This window comes from Chrysemys picta, chromosome 6, assembly GCF_011386835.1.
Source record: "Chrysemys picta bellii isolate R12L10 chromosome 6, ASM1138683v2, whole genome shotgun sequence".
Lineage (NCBI taxonomy): Eukaryota > Metazoa > Chordata > Testudines > Emydidae > Chrysemys > Chrysemys picta.
The window spans coordinates 98779560-98797639 of NC_088796.1; the positions used below are offsets into that span (position 1 = coordinate 98779560).

Genomic DNA, 18080 nt, shown 5'->3' on the forward strand with positions numbered 1-18080 from the left:
TTTGTGAGGCAGCCTTCCCAGGCTTGGCAGATGGTGAGTTGTGCCCAGCCTGCACCCAGCCTTCCGTCCCTAACTCTGCTATATCCTAAGGCTGTGAGTGGGATAGGTAGATGGAGTCTCCTACCCACCAAGGCAGCCATGATTCCAACAGGGAAAAATGGACAGGGTCCCCAGTGCAGAGCCGGGAGAGGCTCTAATAGTGAGGAAGACTCTGACTACTTGATTGAGGGGATAAGTCCCAGAGGACTCCTGCAGAACAAAGAGGGCAGATTTGTGAGGCCCACAAGTCTCCCCTCCCCTCTTCTCAAGTCTTAAAGTGGGTCTTGAGCATCCTGGGGAAAGAAGCAGAGCTTCTAATAAGCCCCCCTCCCAAAGGGAATGGGACCTAGTGGGTGAGAATTCAGAGACAATTCTTTCAATCCCAGAAATCCTGGAATTCCAACCATTCTGGACTTTCTCCAAGAAGACATAGACAAAGGCTTTAGCCAGTATCGTGCATCAGGTCTCTGCTCTTACTCGTGTGCTATTGGCAGGATCTTCTGGCTTCCTGGCATAGGTAACCAGATTCCTTCCAACTGTTCCCACTTCCAACTCAGGCCACTCTGCCCAAAATGGGACCTTTGGCTAGTTTTGAGGGCTCTGACAAGCCATCTCTTCAAGCCTCTGACTTTAGTGTTGGCCTTTTATTTTTCCAGTAAGATTTGTTTCTTAGTAGTTGTCATGTCTGTCAAGTGAGTGTCAGAGCTGGCAGCCTTATCTATACAGGAGCCTTACTGCACATTCTGTGAGGACAAGATGATGTTCAAGACACCAGAATCCTTTCTTCCTACGGTAAATTCCTCCTTTCACGTTTCTCGAGTGGTCGCGCTTCCTTCATTCTCTCTAAATCCATAACATCCAACTGAAAAGATGAGGCATGAAGAGTGCTGAAAATATTAAACATACAGGATCTACAAGAAGATCAGACTCCTTATTTGTGTCTTTCCACCCAAAATGCCAGGGATTCAGAACTTCCATATCCTTCGTTGCTAGGCATATTAAACTATGTATTGTGTAAGCCAACAAGACATCAGGGTTTCCTGTACCGTAAGAGATCAAGACATGTTCCGTGAGATCCCTTGCAATTTTGTGGGCAAAATGAGCAGGTGTGTCCATCTCAGAAAGTTGCAAAGTGACTACTTAGTCAACAGCTAACTGTGACATACCAAGGTACAATCCAGATTAATGAGTAGCTGTGTCACCCCTTCCCTGTAACCTGGGGTGCCCTTTATTATGCCTTGCTGCTTCAGCCTCCAACCTGGACTGCTCACAAACAGCCTTTAGTATGTTAGTCATTCCCAGCTATGTCTGTGTGTGTGCTGCAGCCATCTGGCCAACCTCTGGCTCTTACCAGCCTTGATTATGATTCAGGGTGACCCCAACACACTTCCAGTCCCAGATTTCCCCCCAGAAAAATGTCTTGTACTGTTCAGCCCTCTACTGGACAGTACAAATATAGAGTCCATTATTCCTTTAAGGAAATAATTTGCATACAACTTGTTACCTCAAATGGAATTACCCAGACACTTCAGTTTGAACACTGGATTAAATAAAATAAGTTTAACTACAAAGAGAGAGATTTTAAGTGAGTACAGGCAATGAGGCATAACCCAGAAATGGTTACAAGAAAAATAAAGTATTTACTGATGCCTAACTTAACAAACATTAGATTCAAAGCAGAGTTTCCTCACCACATGCTTTGAGCCGTTTTAGTGATCAAACTTCTTAGGTCAAGACCCCTTCTCTCAGTATCCAACTAATGCTTCCTTTGTTGCTGTCAATGTGATGGGTAGGGAAAGAGAGAGAGGGGTGCGTTGGGGTGTTTGTCCTTCCTTTTTATATTTTCAGTCCCCCTCTTGAAAAACATATCCCCCTGAGAATCAGGAGCAAAGAAACTGTGTGGAAGGATATTCCCTGATGTTTTTTTCACCTGTTTGAACTTCCTTTGTCTTCCCTTCCTGCGTGATGACTCCATTTGCTGCTTAAATGCTAACTAAGCAAAGCACAAATTCCTTTGTTTAGGACAAATCTGCCAGTTTCTGTTTGGGCAGGGCTCTGGGGTTTGGAACGTGTTGTTAACATCATACAGGGTAATCTTATAATGTCACATACAATGTTGCCACACATATTTGGCCAGAACAATATTGATTAGCAAATTGAGTTTTCAAATGATACCTTACAAGACATACTTTGTACAAAGTATATTACAGTAGGGCATAGGGTGTGTATTCAGGGGTGTATTCCATCACACAAACACCTTCATTAAGCACTATAAGATGGACTTTGTCATCCTCATTGGCCTCCTTTGGCATTAAGGCACTGTAGGTGGTGGCCCAGAACTAATAGACTTTTCAGCAAACTCGCAAAAAGGAGGATATTACTTTTCTACCAAACTTTTGTTTCATAACTCTCCCTACATCTGTTCACTGCTCACCACTTCACAGATATCCGGAACTGTGGGAGATACTGGGCTGCAGACCAGAAAATTTCTTACTGATAGTTTCCTTTCTGCTAGCATCTCCTACAATTCTACCCACCCTAAATGGCGTAGAAGCCAGGGTGAGATATGTAGTGGATTCGTTACCATATGACTGTCAACTTTGGTCTAATGTACACAGTTATTTTGTTATCTTGAGTTATTCTCAAGCTGTACAACTTTCATAACATCATCTGGCAGCAAACTGGATTGTAAGGGGAATGGCCAAACCATGTATTTTCCAAATGCTGATCTGCCTCGTGAGCTGCAGAGAGAGGAGGGCATCCCAGACATCCAGAAATTTGGGAGATGTTATTAGCAGAAATGAAATTGTCAGTAAGAATTTTCCATTCTGCCTTCTAGGGGAGCAGTGGGGGTACCTGTGGCCACATTCCCCTTCAGAGGGATTGAGGGGGTTTCCCCTGCACTGTTCTTGGACTAGAATGTATTGAAGGATGTGGGGTAGTCTGGCTGCATCTTATCACTAAGGCTATGATTTTTTCCACAGACGTTGTGGAATCCATGACTTCCAGAGACCTCTGTGACTTCAGCCCATGGCGGCTGGGAGCTGCGGGGTACCCCCACCTCCTGAGATGGTGGGGGCCCTTGGCACTCTGGGCAGCAGAGGGCCCCGCAGCTCCTGGCCGTGGTGGGAGGCCTCACCGTTCCCGGCTGCCATTGGTGGCCCCAAAGCTCCAAGCTGCCTCCGGCGGGGCCCGGGATGTCCGAGCAGTGGTGGAGGGCCCCACAGCTCAGGGCTGCCACCAGCAGCCCCTGCAGCTCCTGGCCACCATGGGTGATGACCCCTGGGAGCTATGAGCCACCATGGGCGGCGATGGCCCCCACAGTTCCTGACTGCCACCGTCAGCAGGGGGCCTAGCAGTTCCTGGCTGCCCCTGGTGGCCCCAAAGCTCTGAGCTGCCTCTGGCAGCAGGGGCCCTAGGAGCTCTGAGCAGCTGCAGGCAGCAGGGGCCTGCCACGGACAGTGGGGTTCCCCATACTTCCCAGCTGTCACTGGTGGCACCAAAGCTTCAAGCGGTCTCTGGTGGTGGGAGCCCCAGGAGCACCAAACAGCCGCGGGCAGCCCCACAGGTCCTGGCCGCTGCAGGTAACGGGAGGCCCCGCAGCTCCTGGCCACCACAGGCAATAGGGACCCCCTACAGCTGGCCCCTGGCAGCTCCCAGCTGCTGTTGGCAGCAGAGGGACCCTGCCACTCTGGGCGGAAGGGGCCCCCAGAGCTCTGAGCCCTCACAGATGGTGGGGGGCCCCCATACCTCTGAGCCTGGGCCCCTGCAGCTGCCCAGCCGCCGAAGATGGTATGGGGACTCCAAAGCTCCTCAGTTTGTCACAGGTGTTTTTAGTAAAAGTCATGGACAGGTCATGGGCTTCCATGAATTTTTCTTTATTGCCCGTGACCTGTCCATGACTTTTACTAAAAATATCCTTGACAAAATCTTAGCCTTACTCATATCACCATCATATGGTGCTTTGAAGGTTGACCAGGTATTGTGGTATCAATTTAGACTTACTTCATGTTTTCAGGTTTATCTTCACAACCATAAGGGCTGGAAACATGTTAGTCTGGTTGCATCAAATGTTTTTTATCAGTAGTATAATGTAAAACACTTATACAATTTTCTCTCTTGTGTTTTTACATTAGACATTGACATTTTGGTATAATATTCATTCTTGAGATTTGTACCCCTATGTCTTGTAACACTTTCATTCACCTTTCTTTCCATAATCATTAGCCCACATGGATAGACTTCCTTTGAGACTTAAGGGGAAACTTGGACTAATGTGGACTTCCATTAGATTAAATAGGGAGTACTGTGTATACCAACTAGAGCAGGAAACTGGATACCAGAGTTAGGGTCTAGGTTTTGTCATTGACTTGCTATGTAAATATAGCTAAATATCTCTATCTGTGAGAGTCTGTTTACTAAATGTAAACTAGGGATGGTGCTACTAATCTGACTCACAGAATGGTTGTGAGAATTAATGTTTAATGGTGTGTTTTGAGATCCTCAGATGAGAGCAGATATATATTCAAAGTATTGTGTGTAGTTTACTGTTGCATCATAGGCTATAAATGAAATGTGTCAGAATTTTCTGCTTCATGAATCCTTCCTCTTCTGGGTGTGTGCGGTGGGCATGTGAATGCCTGCAAAATTATTTAAATCCATTTGGCTAAAATATCTTCCACAAACTGGATCCACAGCCTGGAGAAGAAGAGCCCTTGCACCATGTACCCAGTATTCAGCCCTGCTAACTGTGTTGTGCACTGAGCTCAAGATTTGGCCCTATACAAAGAATAAAAGTGGAAAGTATGACCAGCTTTTTCCCAAAACACTTATTGCATTAAAGACAGATAATGAATGTTTTCCCAGTATTATAATTCCACATAAGCAATTATAATAGTTGCCAAATGGATGTAGCATAATTATGAACAGGATAGGAAATGGTCCCTGAGACAATATCTCTAAAGACATTACACATTATGAAAGACTGTGAGAACCCCTGGGTTAGAGAATTTGCTAATGGGATACAAAACTTTTCACTTTAGACCACTTATTCATATTTAGAACTGGAAAAGTAAGTAGAAAATGAAATCTGTTGCCATCAGGTGGTGGTTTAATAGCTTGCATGAAATAGGTTGGTGATTTTAGTCCAGCTTATACTGACATGTATCCACATCCCAGTGGTTCTATTGGCATGGTTCTCAAAGACACCAAAGGTAGAAATGGCTATGTAGAGGGATCTTACCCTAATGGTTCTTATTGGTTAGAATTGAGGCACATGTATATGGAATTGGGTCATGGGGAAGTTTGGCTGCTTCCTTATGGGCCATGCTTGCTTTGTGTTGTATAAGTAAAAGATTTCTGTCTCTACTTCCCTTTATAGACAGATTCTACTACCTTTATTTATATTTAGAACCTTATTCCTCATTGATTGATTTCTCTGGGGCTCCTTGAGACATAATGTGCTATTCATTTTGAATAATGGTGGTGGAATTTAGTCCATGATGACGCCCATCAAATTTCTTTAAAATAAACGATACCTCTACCCCGATATAATGCGACCCGATATAACACGAATTTGGATATAAGACGGTAAAGCAGTGCTCCAGGAGTGGGGGGGAGTGGGCGGCGGGCTGCGCACTCCGGCGGATAAAGCAAGTTCGATATAACGCAGTTTCACCTTTTTTTGGCTCCCGAGGAGAGGGTTATATCTGGGTAGAAGTGTATTTAATTCAAAGACTCATCTGCCTATATGTGGAAAACAGCTAGGGTGAAATCGTGGCCTCAATGAAGTCAGTGACAAAGCTCCCATTGACTTCACTGAGGCCAGGATGTCAGTCCCATTGTTTTTTCATGTTTTATTTTAATTTTACTTAAAGGTTTTTTATATTCTAATATAATGAAAACAAACAACATGTTATAATGTCTTATTTTGATGTTTCTTTTTGAGTCTATAGAGCATCTTTTATTATTTGCTGTTGGTTCTAAGGTGTATCTTTTCTTAATTCAGTACTCTGATGATTTTATATTTCTTTAGGTGCATTATTATAATGAGATGTTTGGTGTGTGGGAACCTTTGCTTGAACCACTAGAAATTGAAAAGAGTGATGAATTCAAACCGTGGACTCTTGGAATCAAGGTATATTTTCAGAAGTGTAAATTGAAACAACTAACATGCAAATCTACATTTTAAATAACTTTTGGGTTGAAACATGAACCAGTAGAACAAGGCTATTTGAACTTAATATTAATACCCTGTTCAGTCATGTATGCCAGGGGGATAAAATGCAGGGTAGGCCACAAGGCTAGTATAACTCTAACTCTGTATATTGGCTAAAAGTGAGTGTAGTTAGAAGTTGATTGACCACACTTTTTCCCCCTCTTTGCATTGTTATATCTGGAGCATGTACAGTCATGATTAACTTAAGAGACAGAAACTGTTCACGTAATGCAGCACAGTGATTAGTCTACAGTGACTACTCACTTGCCAAAGTATATATTTAAAACTTCATTTTTAAATTGTGTACAAAAACTGAAATTGAAAAAGAAAAGAAGCTTTCTTTCTTCACATTGATTAAACCAACAGTTCTCCTTTGAGTAGATGCAGCCACGTATTTCATTTAGGTGTCTGTGCCCAGAGTGCCGGAGCCAGAGAATTTGCCTAGCAGTATCCATACAGGGGCGGCGCTTGCGCCTTGTAGCCATAGCCTTCCCTTGTAGCACCACCCTGACCCCCCTTTGGTTTCTTCTTACCACCTGTGGCTGGAGTTGGAGCTCTGAGTGGTTTTCAGCCTCACAATCCTCTACTCAGTGAGTTTTTTTTCTCGTTCTACATAGTTCATTAGTACCCCAATATAGTGGTAGTTGTAGTTTGTCTCCTAATGATGCCCTCACCAGGGTTTATACATTCTGTTGTGTGGGTGGGGTGAACCCTACTAACTATCCCTACACACGGTGCTTGCTGTGCCTAAGTGAAGCCCACGTTAAGAAGCAATGTTCAGTTTGCAGATTGTTCACAAAACAGACTCAAGTGGCGAGGAATCTCCATCTGAAGCAGCACCTGCTCAAACATGCCACGTGGACTGTTTCAGTACCGAGGCCCCTATCAGATCATAGGTCGCCCCTGGATTTGGAAAGTGCTGCCGCTTCGCTTCTTGGAGCTAGCGCCTCTCTGAAGAGATTGAAGACTTGTTCCCCATCATGTGTGCTGAGGAAAAGGTCACATAAGACCAAGCGATGCCACTTCAGGTCCCATGGGGGCTTGTCTCCCTCCTTTAGAAGGAGCATGGATTGACACGTGGTGAATGCTGGTGCATGGGATGGAGCAGGTCCTGTCAGCTGCTCCCCGACACTATGCAGGGAGGTCAGAAACCCTGTACCATTGATTCTGGTTCTGGCCTGAGGGTGTCCTTTTAGTCAAGTACCGATGAGGGCGATGCTGGCACTGGCTGATTCAGTGCATTGTATCAGGCAACAGGGACCTCCTCTGCCTTTCTGTCTTAACCTCTCCCTTGGTCCAGAACTTTGCCAGGGCTGTGTCCTTTATAGCCCTATTGGCTGCACGGGCTGCTGAACCTATGGGTCTCCTGATGCCGCACCCTTATGTTTCCCTTCCACGCTCAGAAGAAATGGGGCTGGTACCAGACTTCTTATAAGCAACCTCCTTGGTACCAGGAACTACTTCAGTTCCTATGTGAACAGCACTGCCAGTGTTGCTGAGGCAGCAGTCACTGCCTTCCACCTTGGCACTCTTAGTTATGTCAGTGCCGATGTCGACTTCGGGATCAACGCCACTCCCAGCACCGGAAACAGCGGAGGCATACTCGCTGCCAGCCGTACCATTTCCACCATTGGTATAAGCCCCCTCATCATTCTGGGCTATGGACGAGTCTGACCGGCTACTTACGCCCTTAGAACTGACCCCACTGCTATGCCCCGAAGCCTGGGACTGCTCGGTGTCCGAGTGGTGATCTTATTCCTCCTGCTCTGTTGCTGAGCAAGGGCTGTTCATAGAGTGCTGTGAGTACCAGGATTCACGCCCATCTCATGGTCGGGCCGGGGGCCCCTAGCCTGGCGCCTACTGGACACCAATGGCTTATCCATATCAGTGGCCTCCATGGAATCTGTGGAATAAGTTGCAGAGCTCCCATTCCTTGTCCTGCTCAAAACAGAGATCGTTGTCCAGGTACTGGTGAACCTTTCCCTTGAGCAGCCTCTACAGTCATGCTGCTGATGCCTGTCAGCCCTGGAGCAGGATCTGAGTCTGGCACAGTTAACTGCCTCATCCTCGTCCTTGGATGTTGCCGCAGTGCCGGGTTCTTCCTCCCAGTGACTTTCAAGGCACATCAAGACCTGTTGTGGCACGTCGCTGCCTTCCTGGGTATTCAAGTGTAATTCCTACAGAACACCCGCAAGTTAGTGGATATCCTGCAGCTGTTGGCACCTGGGACAGTCACCCTCCCTATTAACAGTGCGCTCCTTGAGCCTACTAATGTCCTCTGGAGCATGCTGTCTTCGGTACCAACTGCAACTAAGCACATGACAAAGCGCTACTTCATGCCCACGCAGATATTTGAGAGGTTTTATTCCCATTCATCTCTGAATTCCTTGGTAGTAACCGCGGTGAATGATAGAGCCTGGCAGGGCAGGTTTAAATACATTTCCAGGGACAAGGACTCTTAAGTGACTGGACCTGATGGGCAGGAAGATTTACACCTCTTTCTTGTAGATGCAAATTGCTAATCAGCAGGTACTGCTGTCCAAATACGACTTTGTCAGCTGGATAGCCATGTCTAAATTTGCAGACCAGCTGCCTGATGCCTCAATGGAGGAGTTTTTGACATTTGTCACTGAAGGCTGCTTGGTGGAGAAGACTTCTTTGCAGTCCGTGCTAGATGTTGCAGATATGTCAGCCAGAGTGATGGTCTCTGCAGTGACATGAGGAGGTCTTCTTGGCTTCAGAACTCAGGCCTTGCTCCTGATGTCCAGCAGGCCATTGGGGATTTGTTCTTCGATGGCCCATTACTATTTTCAGATACAGCAGATGAGACTCTGCACTCCTTCAATGACCCTTCAGTCCTTGGGAGTGTATACACTGGCAGTGCAAGGCCGCCACTATGATGTTCAACAGTAATGATAACCGCGGTATCATCTGCAGTGTGTTTTTGGACAGCCTTTTCTTTTCATGAGGCAGCAGGATTACCCCCAGAAAGGGGCATACATCCCACAGCAGAAAGCAGTTGAGTTCGGGGTTTGGATAGTCCACACATCCTTCCCTGATGCCCCCCAAGCATCCGTTTTGACTCCTTGGTCCAAAGCAGTGTTCCAGTCGTTGGTCCCTTCCCCTCATGCGCTCCATTTTGAGGACAGGCTTGCCTGCTTTCACGATGCTTGCGTCTCAGTCATCACCAACAGCTGGGTCCTAAGCACTGTCAGATCAGGGTATGCCATCCAGTTCCTCTCCATCCCTCCTCTCCACCTTCCCTCCCCATCTCTCTTCCAGAACCCTTCTTACAAGATACTGTTCCTCAAGCAGGTTCGCTCTCTGCTTGCGTTGGGAGTGGTGGAGGAGGTTCCACCAGATCACCGGGGTCAGGGTTTCTGTTCCTAGTGCTTTTTGGTGTCCTTCGCAGCCTGAAGAAATAGATCAGATACATGAGGTTCTGAATTGTCACTCTATTGACTGTTCCTCCATGTCTCAGAATGACTGATTTCCTGTCTTACACGTTCAGGACATTTACTTTCATGTGGTGATTTTGCTGAGGCACAGAAAATTCCTTCAATTCATTGTAGCAGAGCGCTATTTCCAGTATACAGTGCTTCCTTTTGATCTCTCTTCTGCCCCTGGGGTTTTTACCAAATGCATGGCTGTCATCATGGCATATCTCAGAAGGAAAGGGTTCCATATCTTCCCATATCTGGATGACTGGTTACTGAGAGGCAGACCCAAGAGAGGAAGTCCTTTCTCATGTCAACACTGCAGTATGCTTGCTTGACCTTCTGGGTCTCATCCTAAATATCAGGAAGTCTGCTTTGGTACGCACTCAGAAAATAGAGTTAATTTGGGTCCTAATAGACTCTACAGGTTCGAGAGCATTTCTGCCAACCAACCGTTTTCAGTCTGCGGTCTCTGCCTTCCACGACAGTTCGGATGTGCCTATTTGAGATCACTGAGAGGCCAAGGTCTGTGGGGGTGTGACGAAGTGGGAATCTTCTTAATGTTTTCTCTGAATACTGTGTGGGTGCCTCAGTTTCCCCTATGCATTTCTTAAATATCTAGGTGGTGGGATAAGGGTGTGTGATTGTCGCAGAGCCTTAGAGGGCCATTGTGATGCTGTCTGCACAGAGAATGGCCGACATCCTGTCTCCTGGCAACTGATGGCCTGGGCCCCTCCCCTGCAAAGGTGCCAACTGAAGGTGTTGGAGAACAAAGAGATCAGGTGGCCTCCTGGCCCGGGAAAGAGAGACAGGCCAGAGGAGGGGCTGGAGAGTTTCAGTTTGGAACTGGCTGGGGAAATGGAGGGGGGGCCCAGACGGGGCTCTGGCCTCCCTGGCCCCAAGATGGACCTGACTCTGGGGTCTTGTTTCCTGTACCTATAAGCTCTGTTTTAGACTGTGTTCCTGTTGTCTAATAAACCTACTGTTTTACTGGCTGTCTGAGAGTCAAATCTGACTGTGGAATTGGGGTGCAGGGCCCACTGGCTTCCCCAGGAGCCCCGCCTGTGCAGACTCACTGTGGGAAGGGCACGGTGTGAGAAGGGGATGCTGAATGCTCCGAGGTCAGACCCAGGAAGGGCAAAGCTGTGTAAGCTTCTTGCCCTGGAGACAGTATGCTTGCAGCGAGGAGGCTCCCCCAGAGTCTTGACTGGCTTCGAATGGAGTAGTTCCAGAGCATTGCCCGGTGACTCTGTGACAGGGTGGAGCAGGAGTTCTCTCTGCATATCAATTTGCTGGAGCTTCAGACCATTTACAATGCGTGTCGTGTTTTGAGGTCATATCAGGAACTCAATAGTTCACATATTTACCCGACAATACCACTATGATGTATTCTGTGAACAGGCAAGGAGGGGCACACTCCAGGATGCTCTGCCAAGAGGCAATCAGGTTGTGGCAGTTTTGCCCTACGCCACAGACCAACCCGGCATGGTTGAACCTACCAGGAGCAAAAAGCCCCTGCCGACACAGACTCGGGGGATCGTTAGAGCATGCAAGCTGTCCTGCCATGACAAGGTACGGAAACCAGCGCACAGCATGGCTGTTGCATGGATGAATGAGGAGGAAGAGCCGTGTTCTACTCAACATTAGAAATCCCTCTACCAGAATGGCGTGTTGAGTAAAATGGAAAAGGTTTTTCGTATGGTCATTAGCCTGTGGAATTCAACCAATGCTGGCTTCCATTCATGACATCTTGGAGTACCTGCTGCACCTTTAGTCATTGGAATTTGTTCTTAGTTAATTGAAAGTGAATCCGGCACTGATATCTGCATTTCGTCCCCCTTTTCAGGGAAGATCAGTCTTCTCCAGTCCCATGGTGACAAGATTCTTAAAAGGGCTTCTTTGTCTACTCCTCCAGTCCAAGAGCCAGTTTGTCTGTGGAACCTTGACACAGTCCTAGCAGCCTGATGGGACCTTGGTTTTAGCTCTTAGCATCTTGTCCCTTTCCGCTCTTGTCTCAGAAAACTACATTCCTGGTAGTGATGACATCCACGAGGAGTATGAGAGAGTTTCAAGCTCTGATGGCAGGGCCTCCTTATACACAATTCTCCAAAGACAACGTGACTTTTTACAACCATATCTAAAATTTTTGTCTAAAGCAGTTTCTCAGTTCCATTTGAACCACACGGTATACTTACCTGTATTCCTTTTAAGCTGCATTCGTCTCTGGAGGAGCAGCATCTCCATACATTAGATGTCAGGTGATGTCTATCCTTCTGTCTGGACAGGATGAAGGAGTTCTGTGCCTCGCCTCGCCTGTTTGTGTCATATGCAGATTGTATGAAGAAGGGTCAGGTGGCCTCTTCACAGATGATCTCTAGATTTATACCATCCTGTATCAAGACTGTATATGAAATAAGTCAGTGGGTATGAGCTCATTCTATGAGAGTGCAAGCAATGTCAGTAGTGTTTCTCAGTGACTTTTCCATATTGAACATTTGCATGACTGGCACGTGGTCTTCCATAGGTACATTTACAAACTGCTGTGCCATCACCGCATCTTCCAGGGTGGATGCAACTTTCAGAAAGGCTGTCCTGCAATCCTTGTTTAGGTAGACTCTGAGTCCAATCTCCAGCGGTGGGGCGGTGGGAGGGTACTGCTTGTGAGTCATCTAAATGGATTTACACAGCTGTATCTACTCACAGTAAGTAATCGTTTTTCTTCTTTAACTGTAGTTCTTTGAGATGTGATGTAGATTTGTTTTCCTTGACCCACCTTCTGTCCCCTCTGCCTTAGAGCTCATCTCTGGGCATTCAGTGCAAGGGAACTGAGGGAGGGTTGGAGTAGCGCCACCTCATGTGACCGGGTGAGTGTCTATGGCCATGAGGCACGAGCGTCGCCCCTCTGTGGGTACTGCTAGGCAAATTCTCCTGCTCCAGTGCATCAGGTGTGCACACATCTAAGTGGAATACACAGCAGCATTACATCTCAAAGAACCACTGTTACTGTTACTCTATCTAGAAGAAAAATCTGTCTGACTATGCCAGGTTTCAGCTAGCATGGAACTTTTGTCTTTGACATTTTAAAACAGGTACTTTGAATGGAAATTATCAGAATATTAATCCTTGTCAATGGCATAGGTTTTTCAATAGAGTGCAGCTTCCGGGTGCTGCAGAATTACAGCCTGCTTTTTTTTAAGGATAGTTGCCTTTTGCTCAAGGAATGCTGTGTTAGTTGTGTGTATTCCCTTAATAATTGGTTATATTTATGGGATATTAATTAATCATATTTTATACTAAAAATAGCTTTTAGGTGGTATAGAGAAGGTTGGATTTAAATTTTCAGATTAGAAAAAATGCGGTGAACCTAAAATAAATGTGGATCCTGACTTCTTTCCAGTCTGAGACTTTGAGCAATACCTCTCTTCCTATAAACAGTAGAGAGACTAGTCCATAAAGCTCTGAGGCTTGGTGTCAGCCTTTTCATTCTTCTTTCATCTTCTGGATGCTGCTCTAATTTTCACCAGTTGGTGGTTATTCTCTGGGGGCTATATCCCAGCTCTGAGTAGTCCAAGTGCAGCTATTTTTCCTTTCTGCCCCCGACATACCCCCAGCAGTGGCAGGAACTCTGTCATCAGTATTTTCAGGCTGAGAAGTGCAGTCCAAATGTCTCGGATTGATGCAGAGATTATTCCTAGAAAGAAAATCATTGGATAATTAATTTCCCATTTTCTTTTTTGGTTAAAATCATTTTTGGCTTTTTTAGATGAAAAAGAAGGCTAAAGAAGCATTAGAATCAGATGCTGAAGAAGAACACTACAAGGTGCCAGAATATAAAACAGTAATAAACATCTCCTCGAAAGACCAGCTGAACATTACACTATCCAAATGTGGACTACAAATGTTGAGTAACCTGGGCATGGTAAGAAATATCACCTATCTATTTAAGTGGGACTTCCTCACAATCAAGAAATTCAGTGTTAGATTGGATGACTTTTTATACAGGTAATCCAGATTTAAATAACACTTTGGTATTTGGTACCACTTAGGGTTATTTGTGCTTTTAAATATATATTTTAACAAATTTATTTTGTTCTTTAGGCATTTGCTGAAGCAGCTAGCAAAACTTCAGACATCTTCAAAAAAGATCAAGCACCATTTGTAATAATGAATTCCTTAGGACTTCCCATCACTGTCTCACCCAGTGATTCCTTTAAAGTCCTTAATGTTGAGTCTGGAGCAAAAACATTTCATTTAAAAGATGGGGAAAGTCTAAATATGGAGTTTCTCAGAACTAAAAGTGAGAGTGACCAGTTCACAGCAATGACCACCCTAAGCAGCAAAATGTTTTACATTCAGCTCAGTAAGTTGCATAATAAATCTTCTGCTTTTGTATACATCAGTAGTGCATCTTCCCAGTGAAGAAAATAATGCACGTTTCATATGTTTTTTATTATTTGAAAGGGATAATTTCTGGCTTTCCAATGATATAGCAATATCTGAAATCTTTCTTTAGAGTCATATCAGATTTGTTTTGTGTGTATGTAAATATTTTCAAATTTACATATGATACACTTGAGCGTAATTACTGTTGCCTGCTGGTTTATTCTATGCCATAATAATGTAGGCCCCAATTTTTGGACAGGCCTTGTCTCAGTCTCTGATTTTTGTGTCTGGAAACAAGTAGTTCAGTCTTCATTTGCATACACAATGTTAAGTGCAAAATTGTGCCTCCAAAATTTGAGTCTGTTTCTGGAAAGTGTAAGCATTTATATATTGTGCTCCTGGAAAAGGTGATTTTTAATAAAGATTTTAAAGAAAAGTAGCATGACTTATTAATTCAAAAAATAATGAACCTATTTTAATACTGTATAGCTTGCAATCGAATAATGTTGATAATGCTAGTTTATTAATTGTGAATTTAGGACTTTTTAAAACTAGTTTGTCAGAGCACCTTCAACCACTTATTTCATTATTACTGTGAAACATTAATGAGTGAAGCTACGGCACCATAGCAATAAAACTTTTTTTTAAAAGATGCAAAACATAATGTCAGTTATCAATCTTTGCAAAACAACTTTTGATGATTTATAGTGGTAAAAGAAACATTAAAAATATTAGAGATTAATTCATCCTTTCTGGAAATAATTTTGTAGCATTAGCCAAACTACTATGCAACTTTACTTCTAAGAGAGTGACATTCAGATCAGAAATAGCATAATTCCATATTATATTTTGTAAACGGGTGAATATTCTTCGTTTCCAGATCGATTGTTACAGTAAAAATTCTTGAACACAGACCTTTTGTATGAATTGTTGTTTTTTCAGACGTATGTACATGCTGCTTTGATTGCTTCGTTAATTTATAACTCTGTATTTTTTCAACTTTGAGGTCCTCAAAAACACTCCACTGCTGACAAGATTCCGTTGACAAAAGTTGGTCGATGTCTTTATAGAGTAAGACATGAGGAGTCGGGTGTTGAAAGATCCATTGTTTGTCAAATTGATACGGTTGAAGGGAGTAAGATGATAACTATACGTTCTCCTGTACAGGTACTACAGTTTTCTTACAATACCATTTTAGAAGACTGTTAATATGGGTGACTTTATTATAATTTCACATCACCGATGTTTACAATCATGTTTTAAGAACAGTTATTGAGAGAACTGTTCTAGCACAGATTCTCTTACCAGTGTGGACTGGAATTGTTTTAGCACGGTTACAGATAATCACTAGAGAGATTTTACAGCACTTGCTTTATATAATACATTTCACAACAGGAAAAGCTCATTCACACTGACGAGGGAAACAGCTATATCATAGTTTCAACTATTGTGGGACAAGAACGTGAGGTTCTGTTCTCCTATCCCATGTATGAAGGTGAGTCTCTATTCTCTTTTCCCAAACAAGTTGTGGATTAGTCATGGAAGCCTATTCCATAGTTGGGAATGTTTTGCCTTAAGTCTTGGGATATTAAGAAATGATCTGAAAGAGCTTAAATATATTCTGCAGCCCAGCGTATCCCACAATTCTGGACAACTGGGACACTCCCCTCCACTGAGCAGCTCACGGAGGTGGATCAAAGTTTTGGTGCTGTGCCCTCTGCTCCTGCTTGCTGCCAGTTCTTCTGCTCTGCAGCAACAGTCGGTTGGTGGTATGATTGCTCCTGCCCCCATTTGTTTGTTAGTTTAATTTTTACCCTGTTTTTGAGCAGTGGCAGGCAGTTATTTCTTTCTGGCTTCCTCTTTCTCCCTGGTTATTAACATATTGGTGGTTTAACCCACCTTATCCTCTGCCAAAGCTTCTCGCTGTTGGCTTCTCTGTCCACATACAGCCAGGGCAGAGCAGTCAAAAAGCACCAGGTTAAATCCAAGCAGTGTTCCGTTTGTGAGATAGTCTTCCCAGGAATGACAGACAATGAGTTGTGCCTAGCCTGCCCCAGCCAGCAAACTTCAAAAGGGTCAACATATAGATGAATAAAATGAAGTTTCAGTTGGGGAATCTGGCCTGTATGGTGTCATCCCTTTCCTGGGGGTCTTCCTGATGTCAGTGGATTTAGCACATGCATACTTCTATATTCTCTTCAAACTGTGTCACTGCAGACTTCTGAGGTTTGCCTATGGCAGGAAACATCAGTATCAAACAGTCCTGTTCAGCTTGTCCTCAGCCCCCAGGTGTTTATAAAGATGGTGGTGGTGATAGTTGCCAGACTCTGGTCACAGGGAATGCGCCTGTATCCATTCCTGAACCACATCCCGATGAGAGATCCATCACAGTCAGCAGCACACAGAGCCATGTCTTGGACATTGATCTCCTACAGGTGCATGGCTTTATCAATGTAAAGAAAAGTTTCCTGACTCCATCCACCGGCATAATTCATCTTGGAGCAGAAATAGATGTGTTAATAGCAAAGATCTATCCATCACTAAAAACATTTCAGAAAAATCTTGGCTCTTATCTTGCTCTGAAGCTGCAGGAAGACTACCATACCACTGTGCCTTCAATTTTTAGACCTTCTGGTGTCATATATAGAGATGATTGCATCAGCACAATCACATATCAGAAGCCTTTGTGCTAAAGGTGTGGGACTGCTCCCTGGAATACATGAAAGATTAAGTACAGATTCCAACACAGGTACTCTACTCCCTACAATGGTGGTTGGACCATGACAGTGTCTGCAAAGTCATGCCCACCTGCCTTCGGGATGCTCTCTTTCTCACAACTGACTAGCACACTTGGAGACTCAAGCATTTCAGGGCCTCTGGAGCCTGGAGGAAAATGCTCACAGCATAATCTCTGTAGAGTTGAAAGAGTGGTCAAGCTGGCCCGAGAAGGTTCCATTCTGAAATAGAGTGGAACTATGTCCTGGTTCAATCAGACAACACAACTGTGGTCACATATTTAAACCAAGGGGGAACAAGGAGTCCAGTGCTATATGCAGAAGCAATGGAAATAATGAAGGTGGGTGGAGCAGTTTCTTTTCCTCCAAGAGATTCCCCATAAAAGGGGATCTGAAACAAAAAGCTGATGGGCTCAGCAAACACAGGGTCAGTAACTCCAAGTGGTGATTGAATCAGAAGGTTTTCAATCTTAATGTTCAGACTTTTTGTCTCCGTTCAACTGACCTCTTCACAAATTATACGAATGCAAAAAGGCCAAAATTCTTCTCCAGGAAAACAGACTCCAGATCCAAGGGGACAGATGCCTTATCACACAGTTGGTCACAGGACCTTTTCTATGTATTTCCACCATTTCCACTAGTGGGGAAAGTGATCCAAACAATAAAGTGAGAACAAGCATCCACATTGGCTGAGGATAGAGCTGAACCAGAGGCCTCCTCTCCAGCTTCCATGGAGACTGGAATTCTCTCAAAGTCCTTTTCTTCATCTGTATCTGCAATGGTTTCAGCTAACGGTTTTTCTTTTGAGAGAAAAGCACTAGAAGGTGTGGGCCAGTCCTCCAGAGTCTTTAAGGCCTTTACTTTCATCTAGGCCAGTATTGATACTAAAAACAGAGATTAATAAGACTGGGACTTCCCAGCTTGGAAAAGAGATGATATAGGGAGCGTATGATAGAGGTCTATAAAATCATGACTGGTGTGGAGAAAGTGAATAAGGAAGTGTTATTTACTCCTTCTCATAACACAGGAACTAGGGGCCACCAAATGAAATTAATAGGCAGCAGGTTTAAAACAAACAAAAGGAAGTATTTTTTCACATGACGCCCAGTCAACCTGTGGAACTCCTTGCCGGAGGATGTTGTGAAGGCCAAGACTATAACAGGATTCAAAAAAGAAATAGATAAATTAATGGAGGATAGATCCATCAATGCTATTAGCCAGGATGGGCAGGGATGGTATTCCTAGCCTCTGTTTGCCAGAAGCTGGGAA

The 18080-nt window shown here is 44.5% G+C and overlaps 1 protein-coding gene across 13 annotated transcripts in view; it reads left to right on the forward strand.

Annotated features, from left to right (window-relative positions):
* Nucleotides 1-18080, forward strand: part of VPS13A (vacuolar protein sorting 13 homolog A) — a 293421-nt gene that overhangs the window by 166106 nt on the left and 109235 nt on the right. For all 13 annotated transcript variants that reach the window (XR_010588882.1, XR_010588883.1, XM_042850566.2 and 10 more), the window contains 4 exons: nt 6074-6175; nt 13457-13612; nt 13792-14053; nt 15083-15243. Coding sequence is in view for 11 of the 13 variants with exons in the window: in XM_042850566.2 (XP_042706500.2) it covers nt 6074-6175; nt 13457-13612; nt 13792-14053; nt 15083-15243 (681 nt within the window). In the remaining 2 variants the exon portion in view is untranslated. The remainder of the gene's footprint in view (nt 1-6073; nt 6176-13456; nt 13613-13791; nt 14054-15082; nt 15244-18080) is intronic.